This window comes from Neoarius graeffei, chromosome 5 (assembly GCF_027579695.1).
Source record: "Neoarius graeffei isolate fNeoGra1 chromosome 5, fNeoGra1.pri, whole genome shotgun sequence".
NCBI lineage: Eukaryota > Metazoa > Chordata > Actinopteri > Siluriformes > Ariidae > Neoarius > Neoarius graeffei.
In genome coordinates, this window is record NC_083573.1 from 78,016,092 (window position 1) to 78,033,771 (window position 17,680).

Below are 17,680 nucleotides of genomic sequence, written 5' to 3' on the forward strand. Positions count from 1 at the left end.
TTTTTTGGTGAATCTACTATAGCCAATATAGTAGCCATATATACTATAGCCAGTATAACATGACAAATTATGAACTTTCAATTTGCATCCAGCAGATGGCAGTAAACTATTGAAAATCATGCACAAACAAACAAACCAACCAACCAACCAACCCCAAAAACCACTGTATATTGCTCCACACATGGTGATGCAAGTTTTCACAAATCACTGACATCTTACAAATACACTTCTCCAAAGTTTTGTGTAATGCCAGTCAGTTACAATCCACCCATGTACTAAAAGAATAAAATCACTACTGAAGCCCAAAGAGATCTTCAACCAATTTTTTCTTTTAAATCCATATTGTTATGTACCTAAGATGGCCACCACCACATCTCCCCGTAGTATTTCAATGGATCCTCTGGAAATAAAGTAAAGGGCAGAGAGAACATCACCCGCATGGACTAATGTGTCACCCGGTGGGGCGTGAGTGGTTTTGAATTTCATGGCCAGGGCTCGCAGGCAACCTTTAGTGGATCCCTTAAAAGCTTTACAGTTCTGCAGGAGAGTACGGTTCAGGTGCAGACATATATCTGCCTGAAGACACTCAGGGAAGCCTTTCAGTACCTGGAGCGATAAATAGAAAAAGTGTGAGATAGAAAGAGACTTGAAATGAACCCAGAAAACTTATAGGATAACAGTAGAAACTCCTGTATACAATAGCTAAGAAATTAATAAGTATATGCAAAGTTGAGGCCATAGTCAGCAGAGTTTACACTAACACAAGAAGTTATATAAATTAAATATATAGTGCAATAGTGCATTCATAAGTTAATTAAGACACCATAATTTTTTCCTCATTTGGTTTCTGTAAATATGATGCTTTAAGGTAATAAAAACGAGGGGAAAGTGATCACGTCTGAATCCATTGATGGGGCTTGTTATGACACTCAAAACCAAGATGAAGTGTGTCCTCTTTCCAATGATCATTCTTTCAATTCAGCATAGTCAATCTGGCTATCTGTATTTTTTTGGACAGTATGAGGAAACCAGAGAACACATAGAAGACCCATTTAGCCACAGGGAGAACATGCAGGAACACAGGGGTAGCAACTCAAACTCAGGATCAAACCAGGGACCAAGAGCTGCATGATGGCAATGCTGCCTACTGTGGCACCATGCCACCCTGATTACAGTGTCAGAATTTAGTTGATTGCAGGGTTCTAACTAGACCAAAATATCAGCATAGTGGCACAAGTCATAATGGCCAGGGGTTCCTTAGGTGGCCCTGAAAGCTCACGGGTTCTACATGCTTGGAGATGCGTTTTAGTGCATTTCCTGGCACTTGCAGGAAATACTCTTTTTTTTGGTAATATTAATGAGATTTTTTTTTGCCAAAAGTTTCTGTGATTGTTTTTGATGAAAGACTTATAATTAATATTCAACTATATTAGTGACATATTTACGGAATAAGAATAAAACAACCAGTTGATGTTCACCAAGTGTCAGCTTTATTTTCAGTTTCAGCCATTCAATTACAATACATGACTATCCAGATCTAACTTGTATCATACTTTCCCCTACTGACCGTCACTCCAACGGTTTCAATGCACTGTGTTGCATCATAAAAAAATTGCCGGGGACTGGCACGTATTACGTGCATGGTGTGTAAGCGCCTCTTAACATGGATGGCACTTTATCGTGAGCACAGCATAAGGAAGGAGGCAAACCGGACTAGCATGATCAGTGATGATCTCCACTTGGAACTACTCAGGCAGCTATGCACTGGGCGTTTACGTGGATGGGGAGTGGAGTCTGTCCGAATGTAGAACATTCGCACAGCGGCGCGCAATCACCACTGCATGGGGATAACAAGAGAAAATTAAACAAAAGACCACATTTTCAAGATTGACAAGTCTTGTCAGTCGGCAGTATTGTGGGCATAGCGGTAAAGAAACATTGCGTACCGGCCCGATATGCTGAAAAGGCTGAGTTAGAACCCTGGATTGGAAATGACTGAGAGCGATACAGCTATATTTATATAAAGCTGGACAGATGAATGCATGTCAGCGTAAAAGCAAAGCGATGAGGTGAAAGGAATTGTCCATAGATCACCAAGGCAGGATTGGGGGATGTTAAGCAAAAAAGTTTCTCAGCTTTGAAGATCCCAATAAGCACAGAGGCTTTCTATCTTAAAAGAAGAATTTTGGATCTGCCAAGACATTTCCTCAAGCTGAATCCATCCTCAGCATACATAGTCATTGGGGGACAGCCAAGAACCTGAAAGTCACTCTGACAGAACACCAGAAGTCCTGTGTGGAGATGGGAGAACCTCCCAGAAGAATAACCATCTCTGCAGTACCCCACCAGTCAGACTTTATAGTGAAGTGGCCACACAGAGGCCTCATCTCTGTAAAAGGCACATAATGGATTACATGGATGACTCTCAGGCCTTTGTTTGATGAAACTAAGCATGACCTCACTGAAAAGAAGTTCAGGTGTTACATCTGAAGGAAACCAGTCACTTTGCCAATTCCAATGATACTGCGAAGCAAGGTAGCGGCAACACCACTGGGATGTTTTTCAACAGCAGGTAAGATATGGATATATTAGGAGTCATGTCAGGAGTAAGAGAAAGATGAGTGGATCCAAGTACAGCTATATCTTCAAGGCTATCATGTTCAAGAGCTCTGAAGATATCCAACTGGGTTAAAAGTTCACCTTCCAACAGTGAACAATGATCAAATCACAGAACTAAAACAGAGAAATGGCTTTAGGACAAACCTATGAATGTCTTTGAATAGTCAAACTAAAGCCTGGACTGCTCAAGAGCACACACAACCTCCAACTGGGGCAAAGGTTCACCTTTCAACACAACACTGACACAAAACACACAACTAAACCAATAAAGAAGTGTCTTCAGGATAAATCTATGAATGTCTTTCACTGGCTCAGCTAAAACCTGGACTTGAACCTGACTGAACATCTCTGAAATTTTGAAAAGCGTGGTTCACCAGTGTTCAATCCAACATGACAAGCTTGAGAATTTCCACAGAGAGGGATGTTCTCTCTCTATCTGGCATATCACTGCAGGGACATGGCCACTCTGACAGCTTCAGCCATCAAAGTCTCTCGGGAAGAATTACAGTAGTGGTTTCCCATTGCCTTCTACTGGATTATTATAGAGGTTTTCTCCTCTCACTCATTCACACACATGGACAATTTAGAGTAGCCAGTTAACCTAACAGTATGTCTTTGGACTGTGGGGGAAACCCATGAAGACATGGGGAGAACATACAAACTCCACACAGAAAGGCCCCCATCGGCCCCTGGGCTTGAATCCAGAACCTTCTTGCTGTGAGGCGACAGTGCTAACCAACTGCACCACCGTGCCACCAAGGGATGGTCAGATGTGCTAAACTTGTAGCATCACACACAAGAAGATTTATGGCTGTAATCATTGCCAATGGTGCTAAATAAAATATCTAAACACTCTTGAAATGCACCGCACATACACAGCCTTAGTGCTGGTGGCCTGATACAGTTCAGCAACTCCCTCAGCAACTTATAACCCATTCTCAAATGATCAGTCAAAATCGGTCACACCATGCTATTTCTGTCGAATGTCATCCATCTCATCAGCCTCTTCCTCATCACGAAGTGTCTCTCTGTTCCTGGAATATCAGAGTTTGCCATATTTCCTCATTATTAGTAATGAGGCACTGAACGAGGTGGGTGGAGGAGAGGACCCAATTTCCCTCAGACTCATTTCACTCATCAGTATGTTCACTTTCCAATACAAAAAGCTCTTCACCAGAACATAATGAAAAATATAATAAGTGTATGTAATGGAACGAAGCACATACAGGCTTTACCGTTTATTTTCTTTAGTCTTGTTATTTAACCACTGAAATTGGAAAAGCAAAGAGAGCAAAACCATTACAATGAAAGAACAGTAATCACAGCACCCAATCCATCCAATCTTGCTTAATGTTCGATATGGAAAAAAAAAAATTGTCATAAAAGTGTTTTATTAAGTAAATCATACAATGCAAGCTGCAAGTGGAGAGGAAATTTATTCTGAGGTTATTAGTTCTTGTAATGCAGTGAAACACGGAGTCATCATCCTAACCTACAAAGCAAAATTCTAGGAATGTTAGCAAGCATTTATCTGATTATCAGACCAACTCTAACACTTAATAGCACATGTTTGATTATCTGTACGACTCACCGCATTCATGTCAATTCCGTTAGTGTAGGACCAGGCGTGTTGGAAATACTCCTCCAGCCTCTGTCTGAGTGGGTTGGGGATTTGGTGGAAGCGAATAAACTCTCTGACACGGAGCATCTGAGTGTGGTAGCGTGCTGTACCTGAGTATAGCCGCTGTATGATGGCTGACACATTCCCAAAGATACTGGCATACATGAGGGCTAGAAAGATATAATTGAATAATTAAGCACAGCTCATAGACATATCATGCCATTTCAATGAGCAGACTGTGTACCAAGTTACTCATACTTCGTTCTTCCTACTTTCAATGCACTACAGCTAGTTAAACACAATTCCTATGACACGATCCCTCAAAGGGTTAGTTGTGTAAAACAGAGCGAGAGAGAGAGAGTGAGAGAGAGATGCTCCAGCATGAATGGGGATATAAACGCAACACTTGTCTAATCATGGTCATTCAGGCTAATGCAAAAGTATTGTGAGAATATGTGCCAATTTACGTCACAGTATAAGTCTAGTGTCTGACTTAAAGTAGGCATATCAGGTGAAAATTCAAATTCAATCCAAATTGCTCAAAACAGCTCTCATTGAATTCAGAATCGAATGCAGAAGAACATACTTTTTTACAGAATTCAAATATGTTTATCTGTTCTTCAGATATTACAAATCAAAGATTGATAAAACGGCTTAATTTTTAGAAAGCTGCCGTAATATTCTGTATGAGGATCACATGGTTCAAAATGGGCCTCTTTAACGAATGAGATCAAATGTTTTTTCTTAATAACTTTTTTTTTTTAGTTTTCAATATATTTACATGGAAATTGGCAGGAACATAGATGGTTCTATACTGAATACAAAGTTTGAAAAAATAGTAAAAACAAATTATGCAAATCTGTATTTAATTAGCATCAATTATGCTAATTAGGTAAAATGTTAAATTGGTACACTCAATAAAAAAGTAATAAAAGATTATTTCTAATACCCTGTTTGTGCTCTGTAGGCCTTTGTATTTCTCAAAATTAGGGCCTACTAGTGTTTATATTAAAGAATATAAATGATTATTTTCACAGTTTTCAAGGCGAACCTTGAAAAAACTGTGCGAGCCACATCTAATAAACTCCAGTTAATTGAATTGAAATTGACACTCGCGTTTCTGACTTCTGTTTTTTTAAATATCATTCTGACTACTAAGATCTCAATATTTTTCAGCAAAACAACCCCAGTTATATTCTAAAATAGTTATTTATTTACATGAATCAGTTTGATTTGAAAAAAATAAGTAGGTAAAGCTATGAAAACTCACTTCAAAGTCTCCCGTGAAGCATAACATCAAAACTATCAGATGAAAAATTTTTTTGAATACTTCATCAGAAACAGTGAGGGCGAGAGAGCATCCCTATAAAAGTTATCTGATTGATATTCATGAGTAATCCAGTTGGAAACCGATCAGAAGAAAGAGAGCCTGACTGCTTTCCCATGACTCAAAAAGCACCAGCAGTTTCCTGATGTCACACAAGCAAAGTTTTTACTCTGTTGAACCAACTTCGACCTGCCGTTCCTCCCAAAGTACTGAACAGATCTTAACGAGATAAATTTATTTGGAAAGCAGAGATTATAAGCTTTTTAATGATAGTATTCACGATAGAAAATATTCAAGAGTTAAGTAATGACAGATTTGGAAACTTAGATGAGCATCTGCATGCACAATTTTCACAGCACGGCCCGTGAGTGTCTGATATGCCTACTTGAAGCATTTTACTTTCTATATATTCTAAATTTGAAAGAAATTAAACAGCATTAACATGGTAAGAAAATGTAACCAGCTTTAATTATGAAATTAATAAAGACACTACAGTGCTTTCTGTGCACTTTGCTCTTAAGCATTACAAGCTGTGTTGTAAACCACTGAAGATTTTTAAGACACAGGAAACATTGCAGAATATATTAGGAAAAACATTAAAATGTTGCCCTCCCACTGACACACTACAGTAAGCAATGCAAACTAAAAAATGTAGTCATTTCTGATTTCAGTGGGATAAGAATTTCCAATGACATGCAATACATAGATATTTTATGGCATGTTTCCTTTAATATATATAAAAACAATTTAAAATGTTAGTCATCCATCTGATATTGATACTAATCTATTCATAGAAATTGTTTGCAAATTGTTCTGGTCAGACATGTTTATGAGTTCAAGCCCAAGAACCACCAAGCTGACACTGCTGGACCCTTGAGCAAGGCCCTTAACCATCTCTAATCCTGAGGCACCATATAAAAGCTGACCCTGGACTCTGACCCAAGCTTCCTAACAAGCTCGGATGTACAGTATAAAGGAACAATTTTTTTTTGTATTTTATTTATATGTGACATGAAAGGTTCTTATTTATGAATAAAATATACACATTTTGCCAAGAATAACAGACAAAATGAATGTATATCACTGATACTCACATCCAATTAGCATGACGCATATGGAGAAGATCTTCTCTGAGTTGGTGTTGGGTGAGACATTGCCGAATCCTACACTGGTCAAACTGCTGAAGGTGAAATAAAGGGCAGTCACATATTTGTCCTTAATGCTGGGTCCTGAGTTGACGATGGAGTAATTGTAGGGTTTCCCGAGCTGATCCCCTAGTGTGTGAAGCCAGCCGATGGCACGGCTGCGTTCTACATTTCCAATGGCGTACCAGATACAGGCCAACCAATGAGCAATAAGTGCAAAAGTGCACATGAGAAGGAAGAGCACAGCTGCACCATATTCCGAGTAGCGGTCCAACTTCCGGGCCACTCGAACCAGCCTCAAGAGCCGTGCCGTCTTTAGGAGACCAATTAGAGTGGTTGTCTTGAAGGCAAGCAAAGAGGAAGAGATTCAGACTGAATATGGATGTGAATATGGAACTCAGGATGAAAAACAGCACAATTAAAATGCTACTCAAAGAAATATGAAATTAATTCAGGTACTTGACTGAATAATGGCATAGTTGCTAGAAAACAGCAAAAAATGATCAGTTAGGCTGTCAATGAAAACTTTATATTGTCATCATTGTTTGTATAGCTAGTTTATAAGCTGCATTGGTTACATGGTTATGCCTCCAATCATCTTAATAACAGTACCAATGCAGTGAAGTAAGGATCGCACCAGGATTTTAATAGTTTGTGTCAATTGTAGCTATTCTGCTCTAACTGTTCCAAATAATTCCATGAGATTCAGGCCCATTGATTTTCCAGGTGAATCAAAGTTCCTGAGTGTTCCATCAGGCTTGTTGAGCAAGTCACAGTTGTCATTTTAGAGCATGAGATTTTCAATATTTCTGTTCTGCTTAGACATAAAGCACAAATTGCAACCTCAGAGACTACTAATGCTTTTATGCTACGTTACATTCCTGCATATGTATAACCTAATGACCTTGCACAATATGGTGCTGCTATGGATGGATGCAACCATGTTTTTTTTGGAGGAGCTTACATCATAGAATTGTAAATAGATGCATTACTAGATACTGCAATTAAATATGTAAGGGATAACATACAACATGCCACTCATTATTGGGAAATAAACCCCAATAGGGTGATACAGGATGCTGATGTGAAGCCGGAGGGGTATTCAATCACCCTGAAGGGGTTTATTTCCTGATAATGATCAGCTCACTGTACATTATCCCTCTTGTTACATGGCTACTTACTAAAGAAATGAATCATCTCATCTCATTATCTCTAGCCACTTTATCCTTCTACAGGGTCGCAGGCAAGCTGGAGCCTATCCCAGCTGACTACGGGCGAAAGGCGGGGTACACCCTGGACAAGTCGCCAGGTCATCACAGGGCTGACACATAGACACAGACAACCATTCACACTCACATTCACACCTACGGTCAATTTAGAGTCACCAGTTAACCTAACCTGCATGTCTTTGGACTGTGGGGGAAACCGGAGCACCCGGAGGAAACCCACGCAGACACGGGGAGAACATGCAAACTCCGCACAGAAAGGCCCTCGCCGGCCACGGGACTCGAACCCGGACCTTCTTGCTGTGAGGCGACAGCGCTAACCACTACACCACCGTGCCACCCAGAAATTAATCATTTGACACAAAATATTGATTTTAAATTGATTTCATTGCTTCTGCTCATGACATGGTCCAAAGCTACAGTCTGACATAGCAATGCTCTGTTATACAAAAGTAACATTACATTAGAGGCATTTAGCAGACACTGTTATCCAGTATGACGTACAATGTACCCAGATCAGCCTGGGGAGCAGTTGGGGGGTTAGGTGCCTTGCTCAAAGGCACTTCAGCCATTCCTGCTGGTCCAGGGAATTGAACTAACAACCTTTTGACATCTCTAATGGCATCTCTAACCATTAGGCCATGGTTTACCCCATAACAGGTTCAAGATTCAAAGATTCAAGATTCAAAGATTTTTTATTGTCAATTCACTATATATCCAGGACATATAGGAGAATCAAAATGCCGTTTCTCTCTCACCTTGTAAAAAAAAAACAGATAAAGATTACACACACACAAAACAATATAGATAAATATAGATAATATAGATAAGAATTAAGAAAAAGCAAAATATATATATATATATATATATATATATATATTAGTGCTGTCAAGCGATTAAAATATTTAATCGCGATTAATGTCGCAACTGGGCGGCACGGTGGTGTAGTGGTTAGCGCTGTCGCCTCACAGCAAGAAGGTCCTGGGTTCGAGCCCCATGGCCGGCGAGGGCCTTTCTGTGCGGAGTTTGCATGTTCTCCCCGTGTCCGCGTGGGTTTCCTCCGGGTGCTCCGGTTTCCCCCACAGTCCAAAGACATGCAGGTTAGGTTAACTGGTGACTCTAAATTGACCGTAGGTGTGAATGTGAGTGTGAATGGTTGTCTGTGTCTATGTGTCAGCCCTGTGATGACCTGGCGACTTGTCCAGGGTGTACCCCGCCTTTCGCCCGTAGTCAGCTGGGATAGGCTCCAGCTTGCCTGCGACCCTGTAGAAGGATAAAGCGGCTAGAGATAATGAGATGAGATGAGATAATGTCGCAACTGTCATAGTTAACTCGCGATTAATCGCAATTTAATCGCACATTTTTGTCACATGAAAAAACATTGTAATTCTCTTATCAGCATAAAAAAGTGAATGGGCTTGCTCACCGTTCGAACTACGGGGGTACTCGGGGGATCCGAGATCCCCTGAAACAGACATGAGATCCCTTGAAAACATGATTTGGGAAATGTTGGGGGGTCTCTAAAATATTGGCAAAATGATGTTTATTGACATAGCAATCGTGTGTAACGAGAAGCATTTGCATATCCGAAGTGAGCGCACGATGGAGAGCCGCGCTCTGAGACAAGCGCAAGCACCCCCCCCAAGGGAAAATAAGGGACCCCCCCGAAAATATTGGCATAGTTCGAACACTGGTTGTACCAATGTTTTTTTTTTATTGCAGAGCATAACACGTCTTGTCACAGCCACTGCAAAGTGGGGCTGGAGCCGCCGATGGGAAAACGAAACGTAAGCCGAGCACCGTGGCTCTTCAGGGGAGGGCAGAGGACTCTGGCTGTGTGGGGCGTGGCATCATGTCACAGAGCGTTAATCTCGCGATAAAAAAATTATCGCCGTTAAAATTGAGTCAAGTTAACGCGTTAATAACGCGACATTTTTGACAGCACTAATATATATATATATATATATATATATATATATATATATATGGGCGGCACGGTGGTGTAGTGGTTAGCGCTGTCGCCTCACAGCAAGAAGGTCCGGGTTCGAGCCCCGTGGCCGGCGAGGGCCTTTCTGTGTGGAGTTTGCATGTTCTCCCCGTGTCCGCGTGGGTTTCCTCCGGGTGCTCCGGTTTCCCCCACAGTCCAAAGACATGCAGGTTAGGTTAACTGGTGACTCTAAATTGACCGTAGGTGTGAATGGTTGTATGTGTCAGCCCTGTGATAACCTGGCAACTTGTCCAGGGTGTACCCCGCCTTTCGCCTGTAGTCAGCTGGGATAGGCTCCAGCTTGCCTGCGACCCTGTAGAAGGATAAAGCGGCGAGAGATAATGAGATGAGATGAGATATATATATATATATATATATAGAGAGAGAGAGGGGCGGCACGGTGGTGTAGTGGTTAGCGCTGTCGCCTCACAGCAAGAAGGTCCGGGTTCGAGCCCCATGGCCAGCGAGGGCCTTTCTGTGTGGAGTTTGCATGTTCTCCCCGTGTCCGCGTGGGTTTCCTCCGGGTGCTCCGGTTTCCCCCACAGTCCAAAGACATGCAGGTTAGGTTAACCGGTGACTCTAAATTGACCATAGGTGTGAATGTGAGTGTGAATGGTTGTCTGTGTCTATGTGTCAGCCCTGTGATGACCTGGCGACTTGTCCAGGGTGTACCCCGCCTTTCACCCGTAGTCAGCTGGGATAGGCTCCAGCTTGCTTGCGACCCTGTAGGACAGGATAAAGTGGCTAGAGATAATGAGATGATATATATATATATATATATATATATATATATATATATAGAGAGAGAGAGAGAGAGATTAAAAAAAACCAGACCATATATTGTCATAACTGACTGATCAGAATTGAGTATTTTAACGAGCCATGTGATAAACGTAGATATAAGTACAGTAATAATCTGGTAGGTTTGTTGTCACTTTTGATCATAATAACTGAAACTGACCAAATGCTGTCAGTCATAATAATTAAAAGAACAGTGGCTGTATATACTGTACAAGTCTTCCAAATTACCAACTATTTCTAGTCCTGTTAATCTCTGCAAAGAACCAACTGAAAGTATTAATCAATTCAAGAATGAACAACATTTTGTATAAGTTTGCTGTTCCGAGTTCTCATTTGCAGCTCAAATGGCAACAAAGAGCACAATGTACCTGCACTGCAAATACTTACAATTTTTATTCCTTTTCATCATCCATCATCCTTTTCAACTGCTTCAAGTTACATTTTTGCTATGGAACATCCATAAGACAAGTAATTTCCTGCAAGTGCTTACATTAGAGCACCTATAAACAGTCACTTCATTTGTGCTTTCCAGTTTTTCATGTTACTGAAAAACTGGAAAGCACAAAGTCCTCTGTCCCTGAGGTCCCTGAGACCTAACAAAGCTCTGCCATCTGATGCACTATCCATAAATGTTACAGGATTGTCTCCTGTGAATTCGCTGTTACTATAGGAATGATAGCGTATTAGAATGAGTGCATAAATATCAACCAATCATTTTTGCTACAGCAAGAGCTACTGCCAGAGTGGTGCTGTTATAGAAATTAATCTATAATTAATCTAAAATTAAACGCCTTCAGATTTAAACACATATTAAAGTCTGAGCTTCTATGCATCTGTATTATTAGAAACCTCAAGCTTTGTTTTCTTACCCCTTGTTTTCCATATACTTGATCTTTGACAGTTTGTTTGCATTGTGATTATGCCTTTTGCACATGTGGAATTGAGGCCTTTATCATGGAAGCCCACCTTCGTTGGGCTGGTCATGTGCTTCGTATGAGTGATGAAAGTTTACCTTGTGCTCTGTTCTGTGGTGAATTATCTGATTGTGTATGTCCTGTTGGTGCCCCAAAGAAACGTTATAAAGACCTGCTTAAGGGTTCACTTATTAAATGTGGCATACCGGGCTTTGAGAATCTTGCCAAAAACGGAGCTCAGTGGAGGGCAGTTGTAAAGGGTGGTGTGGCAAAATTTGAGGAAAAGTGGACTGTGGAGCTTAAGGAGAAGTGACGTTGCCAGAAGGAAAGGATATCAGCACCTGGAAGTTATCCTTCTGGTACTGTAAGTGTACTAAAGTCTGTGGGTCGGCAATTGGATTGTTAAGCCATCAAAGAATTCACGACAGTTGATACAGAACTTGGATCTATCGTGTGCGACAGCCAAACCAAACAAAAAAGATTATGTCTTTGCTTCAGCTAACCCTGTCTACTCTGTATTAACATCCTGCTCTGGACTATGGATTTGATTGTTAGAGTGCCCCAGATAAACTGTATGCTGAGTATGCACATTCGGTTCCTGATTACAACTACCACACATTACAAATTTAGAACCACTCCATATGTTTATGACGTGGGCGGCACGGTGGTATAGTGGTTAGTGCTGTCGCCTCACAGCAAGAAGGTCCGGGTTCGAGCCCCGTGGCCGGCGAGGGCCTTTCTGTGTGGAGTTTGCATGTTCTCCCCGTGTCCGCGTGGGTTTCCTCCGGGTGCTCCGGTTTCCCCCACAGTCCAAAGACATGCAGGTTAGGTTAACTGGTGACTCTAAATTGACCGTAGGTGTGAATGTGAGTGTGAATGGTTGTCTATGTGTCAGCCCTGTGATGACCTGGCGACTTGTCCAGGGTGTACCCCGCCTTTCGCCTGTAGTCAGCTGGGATAGGCTCCAGCTTGCCTGCGACCCTGTAGAAGGATAAAGCGGCTAGAGATAATGAGATGTTTATGAAGTTATGGAAAATTAATTATAGGCTAAATATTTTCAGGAGAAATAAATTCACTTAATGAGAGAGAGAGAGAGAGAAAGGCAGGCCGAGTTATACCCTTTGTGACTGATGCCTGTTGGGTGATATACTATGAGACATAAATACTCTCCTGAGTTCTACATGTGTTGACACACAGCTATGTTCATCCTAGTGATTACACATATCACAAAGGTCATTATATCAATAAAGCAAATAAATTTCAAAGAGATCAGGCTTTTGGCATGTAGCCTAGTTTCTGGCCTTCAGGGCACAAATACATGCAGCGTTGGAGTTAAAAGTTGAAATTCTTCCCTCACGACAGTCTAGTCGATTCATCCTTCAAGATCACAGACAAGAAAAGCATACAAAGCAAAAACTTGGACGGTGCTGTTATCAGTCATGGTCTAATCCACTCTGTCACCCTTTAAAGTCTCGGCTTAACAGTCAGTTATTTGATTTAAAATATATTTTTATATAATAGGGACGTACCAAATATGAATACGTTATTCAGAATGAAAAGCTAATGTACTCTAAACAGATATAAATACAGTACAAACCTGAATACGAGGCTCAGGAGCGGGGACAGGGGCAACAAAAGACTGGGAAAGTTGTGGAATTATCAAACAACACCTGTTTGGAACATTCTACAGGTAAACAGGTTAATTGGTAATTGGATAGGGTCAGCCGTGAAAAACTGTGTGGGCAAATAGTTCAACAGTTTAAGAGCAACATTTCTGAATGTACAATTACAAGGATTTTAGGGATTTCGCCATCGGGCAATCCATAATATCATCAAAAGATTCAGAGAATCCAGAGAAATCTCTACACATAAGGGGGCAAGGCCAAAAACCAACATTGAACTCCCATAACCTTTGATCCCTCAGATTGCACTGCATTAAAAACTGACATGATTTTATCAAGGATATTACTACATGGGTTTGGAAACACTACAAAAAACTGTTGATGGTAAACACAGTTCATCGCTGCACCTACCATGCAAATCTGCACATCTGTGAAGACACCATTAATGCTGAAAGGTTTGGGAGCAACATATGCTGCCATTCAGATGACATCTTTTACAGGGATGTCCTTGCTTATTCCAGCACGACAATGCCAAACCACATTCTGCACATGTTACAACAGTGTGGCTTCGTAGTAAAAGAGTGCGGGTGCTAAACTGACCTGCCTGCTTCCCGTTGAAAACGTGTGCCGTATTACAAAGCCCAAAATATGACAGTGGAGACTCCAGACTGTTGAGCAGCTTATATACACCATGCAAGAATGGGAAAGAATTTCATATTTAAAACTTCAACAATAACTGTCCTCAGTTCCCAAATGCTGACTGAGTGTTGTTAAAAGAAAAGGTGATATACAGTAACAGTGGTAAACATGCCCCTGTCCCAACTTGTTTGGAACATGTTGCAGGTATCAAATTCAGAATGAGTGTATATTTACAAGCGGCTAGAGATAATGAGATGAGATGAGATGAGTTTGAACATTAAATAGCTTATCTTTGTAGCGGCTTTGTATTTGGGGAAGCCATGGCCTAATGGTTAAAGAAGCAGTTTTAGGACCAAAAGGTCACTGGTTTGATTCCCTAGACCAGCAGGAATGTCTGAAGTGTCCCTGAGTAAGGCACCTAATTGCTCCCCAGGCTACTCTGGGTATGCTGTAAGTTGCTCTGGATAAGAGCATCTACTAAATGTCATGTATTGTATTCAGCTGAATACAAAAAGGATTTGCAAATCATTACATTCTGTTTTACACAGCATCCCAACTTTTTTGGAATTAGGGTTGAAACTGTTATCAATTATTCAGTAAGTGCACTGAAACTACCTGAAAAGTTCTATATTTACAAGCGGGAGGGATGTAATTCCTAAGAGTTTAAGTTTGAAAATGAAAGTCTTTCTGAAATGAAATGAAAATGACAAGCCATAAATCATTGACTGGTTTGGGAGTTAAAGGTGCACTCACCTCCTCGCCATTGTCATAGATGAGCAGGTCGAAGGGGATGGCGGCCACCATGTCAATGAGGAACCAGCCTTTGAAGTAGTGCACGGCGATGCGCAGCGGGTGGCTCACCACCTCGTCATTGGCATTGACATAAGTGGTGCGGAAATTGATGAGGATGTCGATGATGAACATGATGTCGACGACAAGGTCCACGTTGTTGAGCGGCTTGCAGTATGTGCAGGTATCGTTCTCCTTCTCTGAGACAAGCAGGAAGGCAGCACTGTATGGTGTTACAATGGCAGTGTAGATCACCAGGAGCAGAATCAGCCAGTCCCACACAGCCTTGAAGGGGCTGTAGTGCAGTACAGTCCACTTGTGGATGCGTGGTGCCTGGAGCTTGTATTCGGGAAGAACATCAGCGCCTAGTGACAGCACCTGTGGAAACACAAGTTGGCAAGGTTTTAAGGCAATGATGATTATTATTATTGATGTAAATTTAATTGTCTTGGGAACCCACTTACATTAGTCTTTAAAAAGGACTTTGTTTGTGGTCTTAGAAAGTAATTTCCAAAGTTTTGTTTGATAACCTCAAAATTCTACCTTATATTATGACTATTAATTTTTATGAGCTAATCGGAAATTCAGAAAGGAGTCCTAACAGTAATTAATATATATATATATATTAACAATACTATATATATTAAGGTGGCACGGTGGTGTAGTGGTTAGCGCTGTCGCCTCACAGCAAGAAGGTCCGGGTTCGAGCCCTGTGGCCGGCGAGGGCCTTTCTGTGTGGAGTTTGTATGTTCTCCCCATGTCCGCGTGGGTTTCCTCTGGGTGCTCCGGTTTCCCCACAGTCCAAAGACATGCAGGTTAGGTTAACTGGTGACTCTAAATTGACCGTAGGTGTGAATGTGAGTGTGAATGGTTGTCTGTGTCTATGTGTCAGCCCTGTGATGACCTGGCGACTTGTCCAGGGTGTACCCCGCCTTTCACCCGTAGTCAGCTGGGATAGGCTCCAGCTTGCCTGCGACCCTGTAGAACAGGATAAAGCAGCTGGAGATAATGAGATGAGATATATATTAATTATATACTCTCTCTCTCTCTCTCTCTCTATATATATATATATATATTACTGTGCAAAAGTCTTAGGCACCCTATTTTTTGTCATGCAAAATTTGCAATAGATTTCTATTTTAATTTTATGACTTCTACATTATCAAGTCAGTACAAAAACATCTTAGAGTCCAAACGTTCGCTTTCCAGCACAAAATTAAACATTATAGGAAAAAATGTTGTATCTGAGCAGCATATTCCATAAGAGAGCACTTTTCAGATTAAAAAAGAAAACATAATGACGGTTGCTGGGTTTTGGTGCAAAATGAAGAAGCGAGTGTGAGAGTCAAAGTGTCCAGAAGAACTGGGGCTGGTTCTGTAAGATGCTCAGTAAAACCTACAGCTCATTTCCTTATCAAACTGCACTCACTGTACCTGAGACTACTATTTTTTTTAAAGCAAAGGGTCGTCTCACACCAAATATTCACTTTGTTTCATTTAGTATGGTTTACTGCTGTTTATAGTATTTTTTTTTTTTTAATGGTGAAACATTTCATTTCATTATTTTGAAGCCATTTTTGGTCGACAGCATTTCTTTACATGTGCCGAAGACTTTTGCACAGTACTGAAATGAAAAGTCAACATATTTCGATGGAGATCTCACATTCTCATTCTCAACTGCTTGAATCTCTTAATCTCTTCAATTTAAGAACATTTGAAATCTGACAGTATTTAGATTTTGATCACATTTGACTGGTCAATTCAATTGCATGGGCTTAATCCAAATCTCAAAAACAAATCAGTTTATAACAACTGGGACCTAACATGTTTTGTCAGTGAAAAGTCAAAATATTACTGTACATATTAGACAAGTAAATAGACAAATATTATTGTACATATTTAAATAATGCTCATGAAAGAACAATATAGTCATAGAGCCCAGAACAATTCCCCTCCTCACCAGTAGAAGGCACCATCTGTTGGAGTCTCATCATCTCCTTATTTCCTGTTTCATGTTGACATTCTGGTTCTTTTTTTTTTAATCTACTTTATAGGTATATAAAATTGTCCTGCAGTGTTTATACATTAAGTCTTGTCATTCTCTTGAGTTGTGTAAGTTCTTAGGTATATTTTGCTCTTAGCCTCATCCATGTCTGTGCTATTTTATTACAACCTGTTGGATCACTCTGTTGGATTCTGCTTTGATGTTTGATGCTATTGCTGGGTTTCACGTGACGCCACATCCGCCTCATTAGTTATTCAAAACTTTAGCTGGTGGTCTCCCAAAGCTCAGTTGAAAAAGCATTTGTAAGGAGAATGTGCATTACTCTATAAAAAATGCCTTGCGCTTGCGTTGTTTTAGGTTGTTCGAATCGATCAAACCTTGAAACTGCTAAAAGTTTCTTCAGGGTTCCCCATGAACTAATAAAAAAGGATGAACGAACACAGGATTTCATAAAAAGATGTTGAGAAAGGTGGCTCTTGAACCTCTCACTGAAATCGAAGGGAGCCGAGTCGAAGCATGCTCGAGTTTGCAGTGATCACTTGGTGAAAGGTTTGTATCTCCCTCTCAGCTACGTCCTTAGTGCTTTCCAAGTACTTTTCTTGTTATGTGTCGCTATTTTATGGTACTTTTTTAGTCCCGAAGCGCTAAAGTCCCCAGCTGTTTCTTTGTTCACTCCTCACAAAGTCCATATGCATGAAGGTCATGACAAAATTCTTACCCAGCCGTACAGTTACAATGCGCCGTGATCACTTCTCCGTCTTGTTTAACTAAGATCCAGGTCTTTAAAGGGGTTTCTGATGATCTTTGTGAATGATTTACCTGAGAGATAAGAGCCAACACAAGTGAGAATCAAGCCAACTGTTGTTTCACTTCAACTTGCAGCGCTTTGTTGTAAAGACATGAACGAAAAGCTTAAAAAAACCCCACTTACACGGGCAAAAACACTACAGGATTCATTTGGCAGTGACTTGATACCGAGGTCCTT

The 17,680-nt window shown here is 40.8% G+C and overlaps 1 protein-coding gene across 1 annotated transcript in view; it reads right to left on the bottom strand.

Moving 5' to 3' along the window:
- Positions 1-17,680, bottom strand: part of kcnh2b (potassium voltage-gated channel, subfamily H (eag-related), member 2b) — a 500,674-nt gene that overhangs the window by 17,636 nt on the left and 465,358 nt on the right. The window contains exons 6-9 of the mRNA XM_060922448.1: positions 14,655-15,068; positions 6,662-7,052; positions 4,211-4,410; positions 354-606 (exon numbers count right to left, since the gene is read on the bottom strand). Coding sequence (XP_060778431.1) covers positions 354-606; positions 4,211-4,410; positions 6,662-7,052; positions 14,655-15,068 — 1,258 coding nt within the window. The remainder of the gene's footprint in view (positions 1-353; positions 607-4,210; positions 4,411-6,661; positions 7,053-14,654; positions 15,069-17,680) is intronic.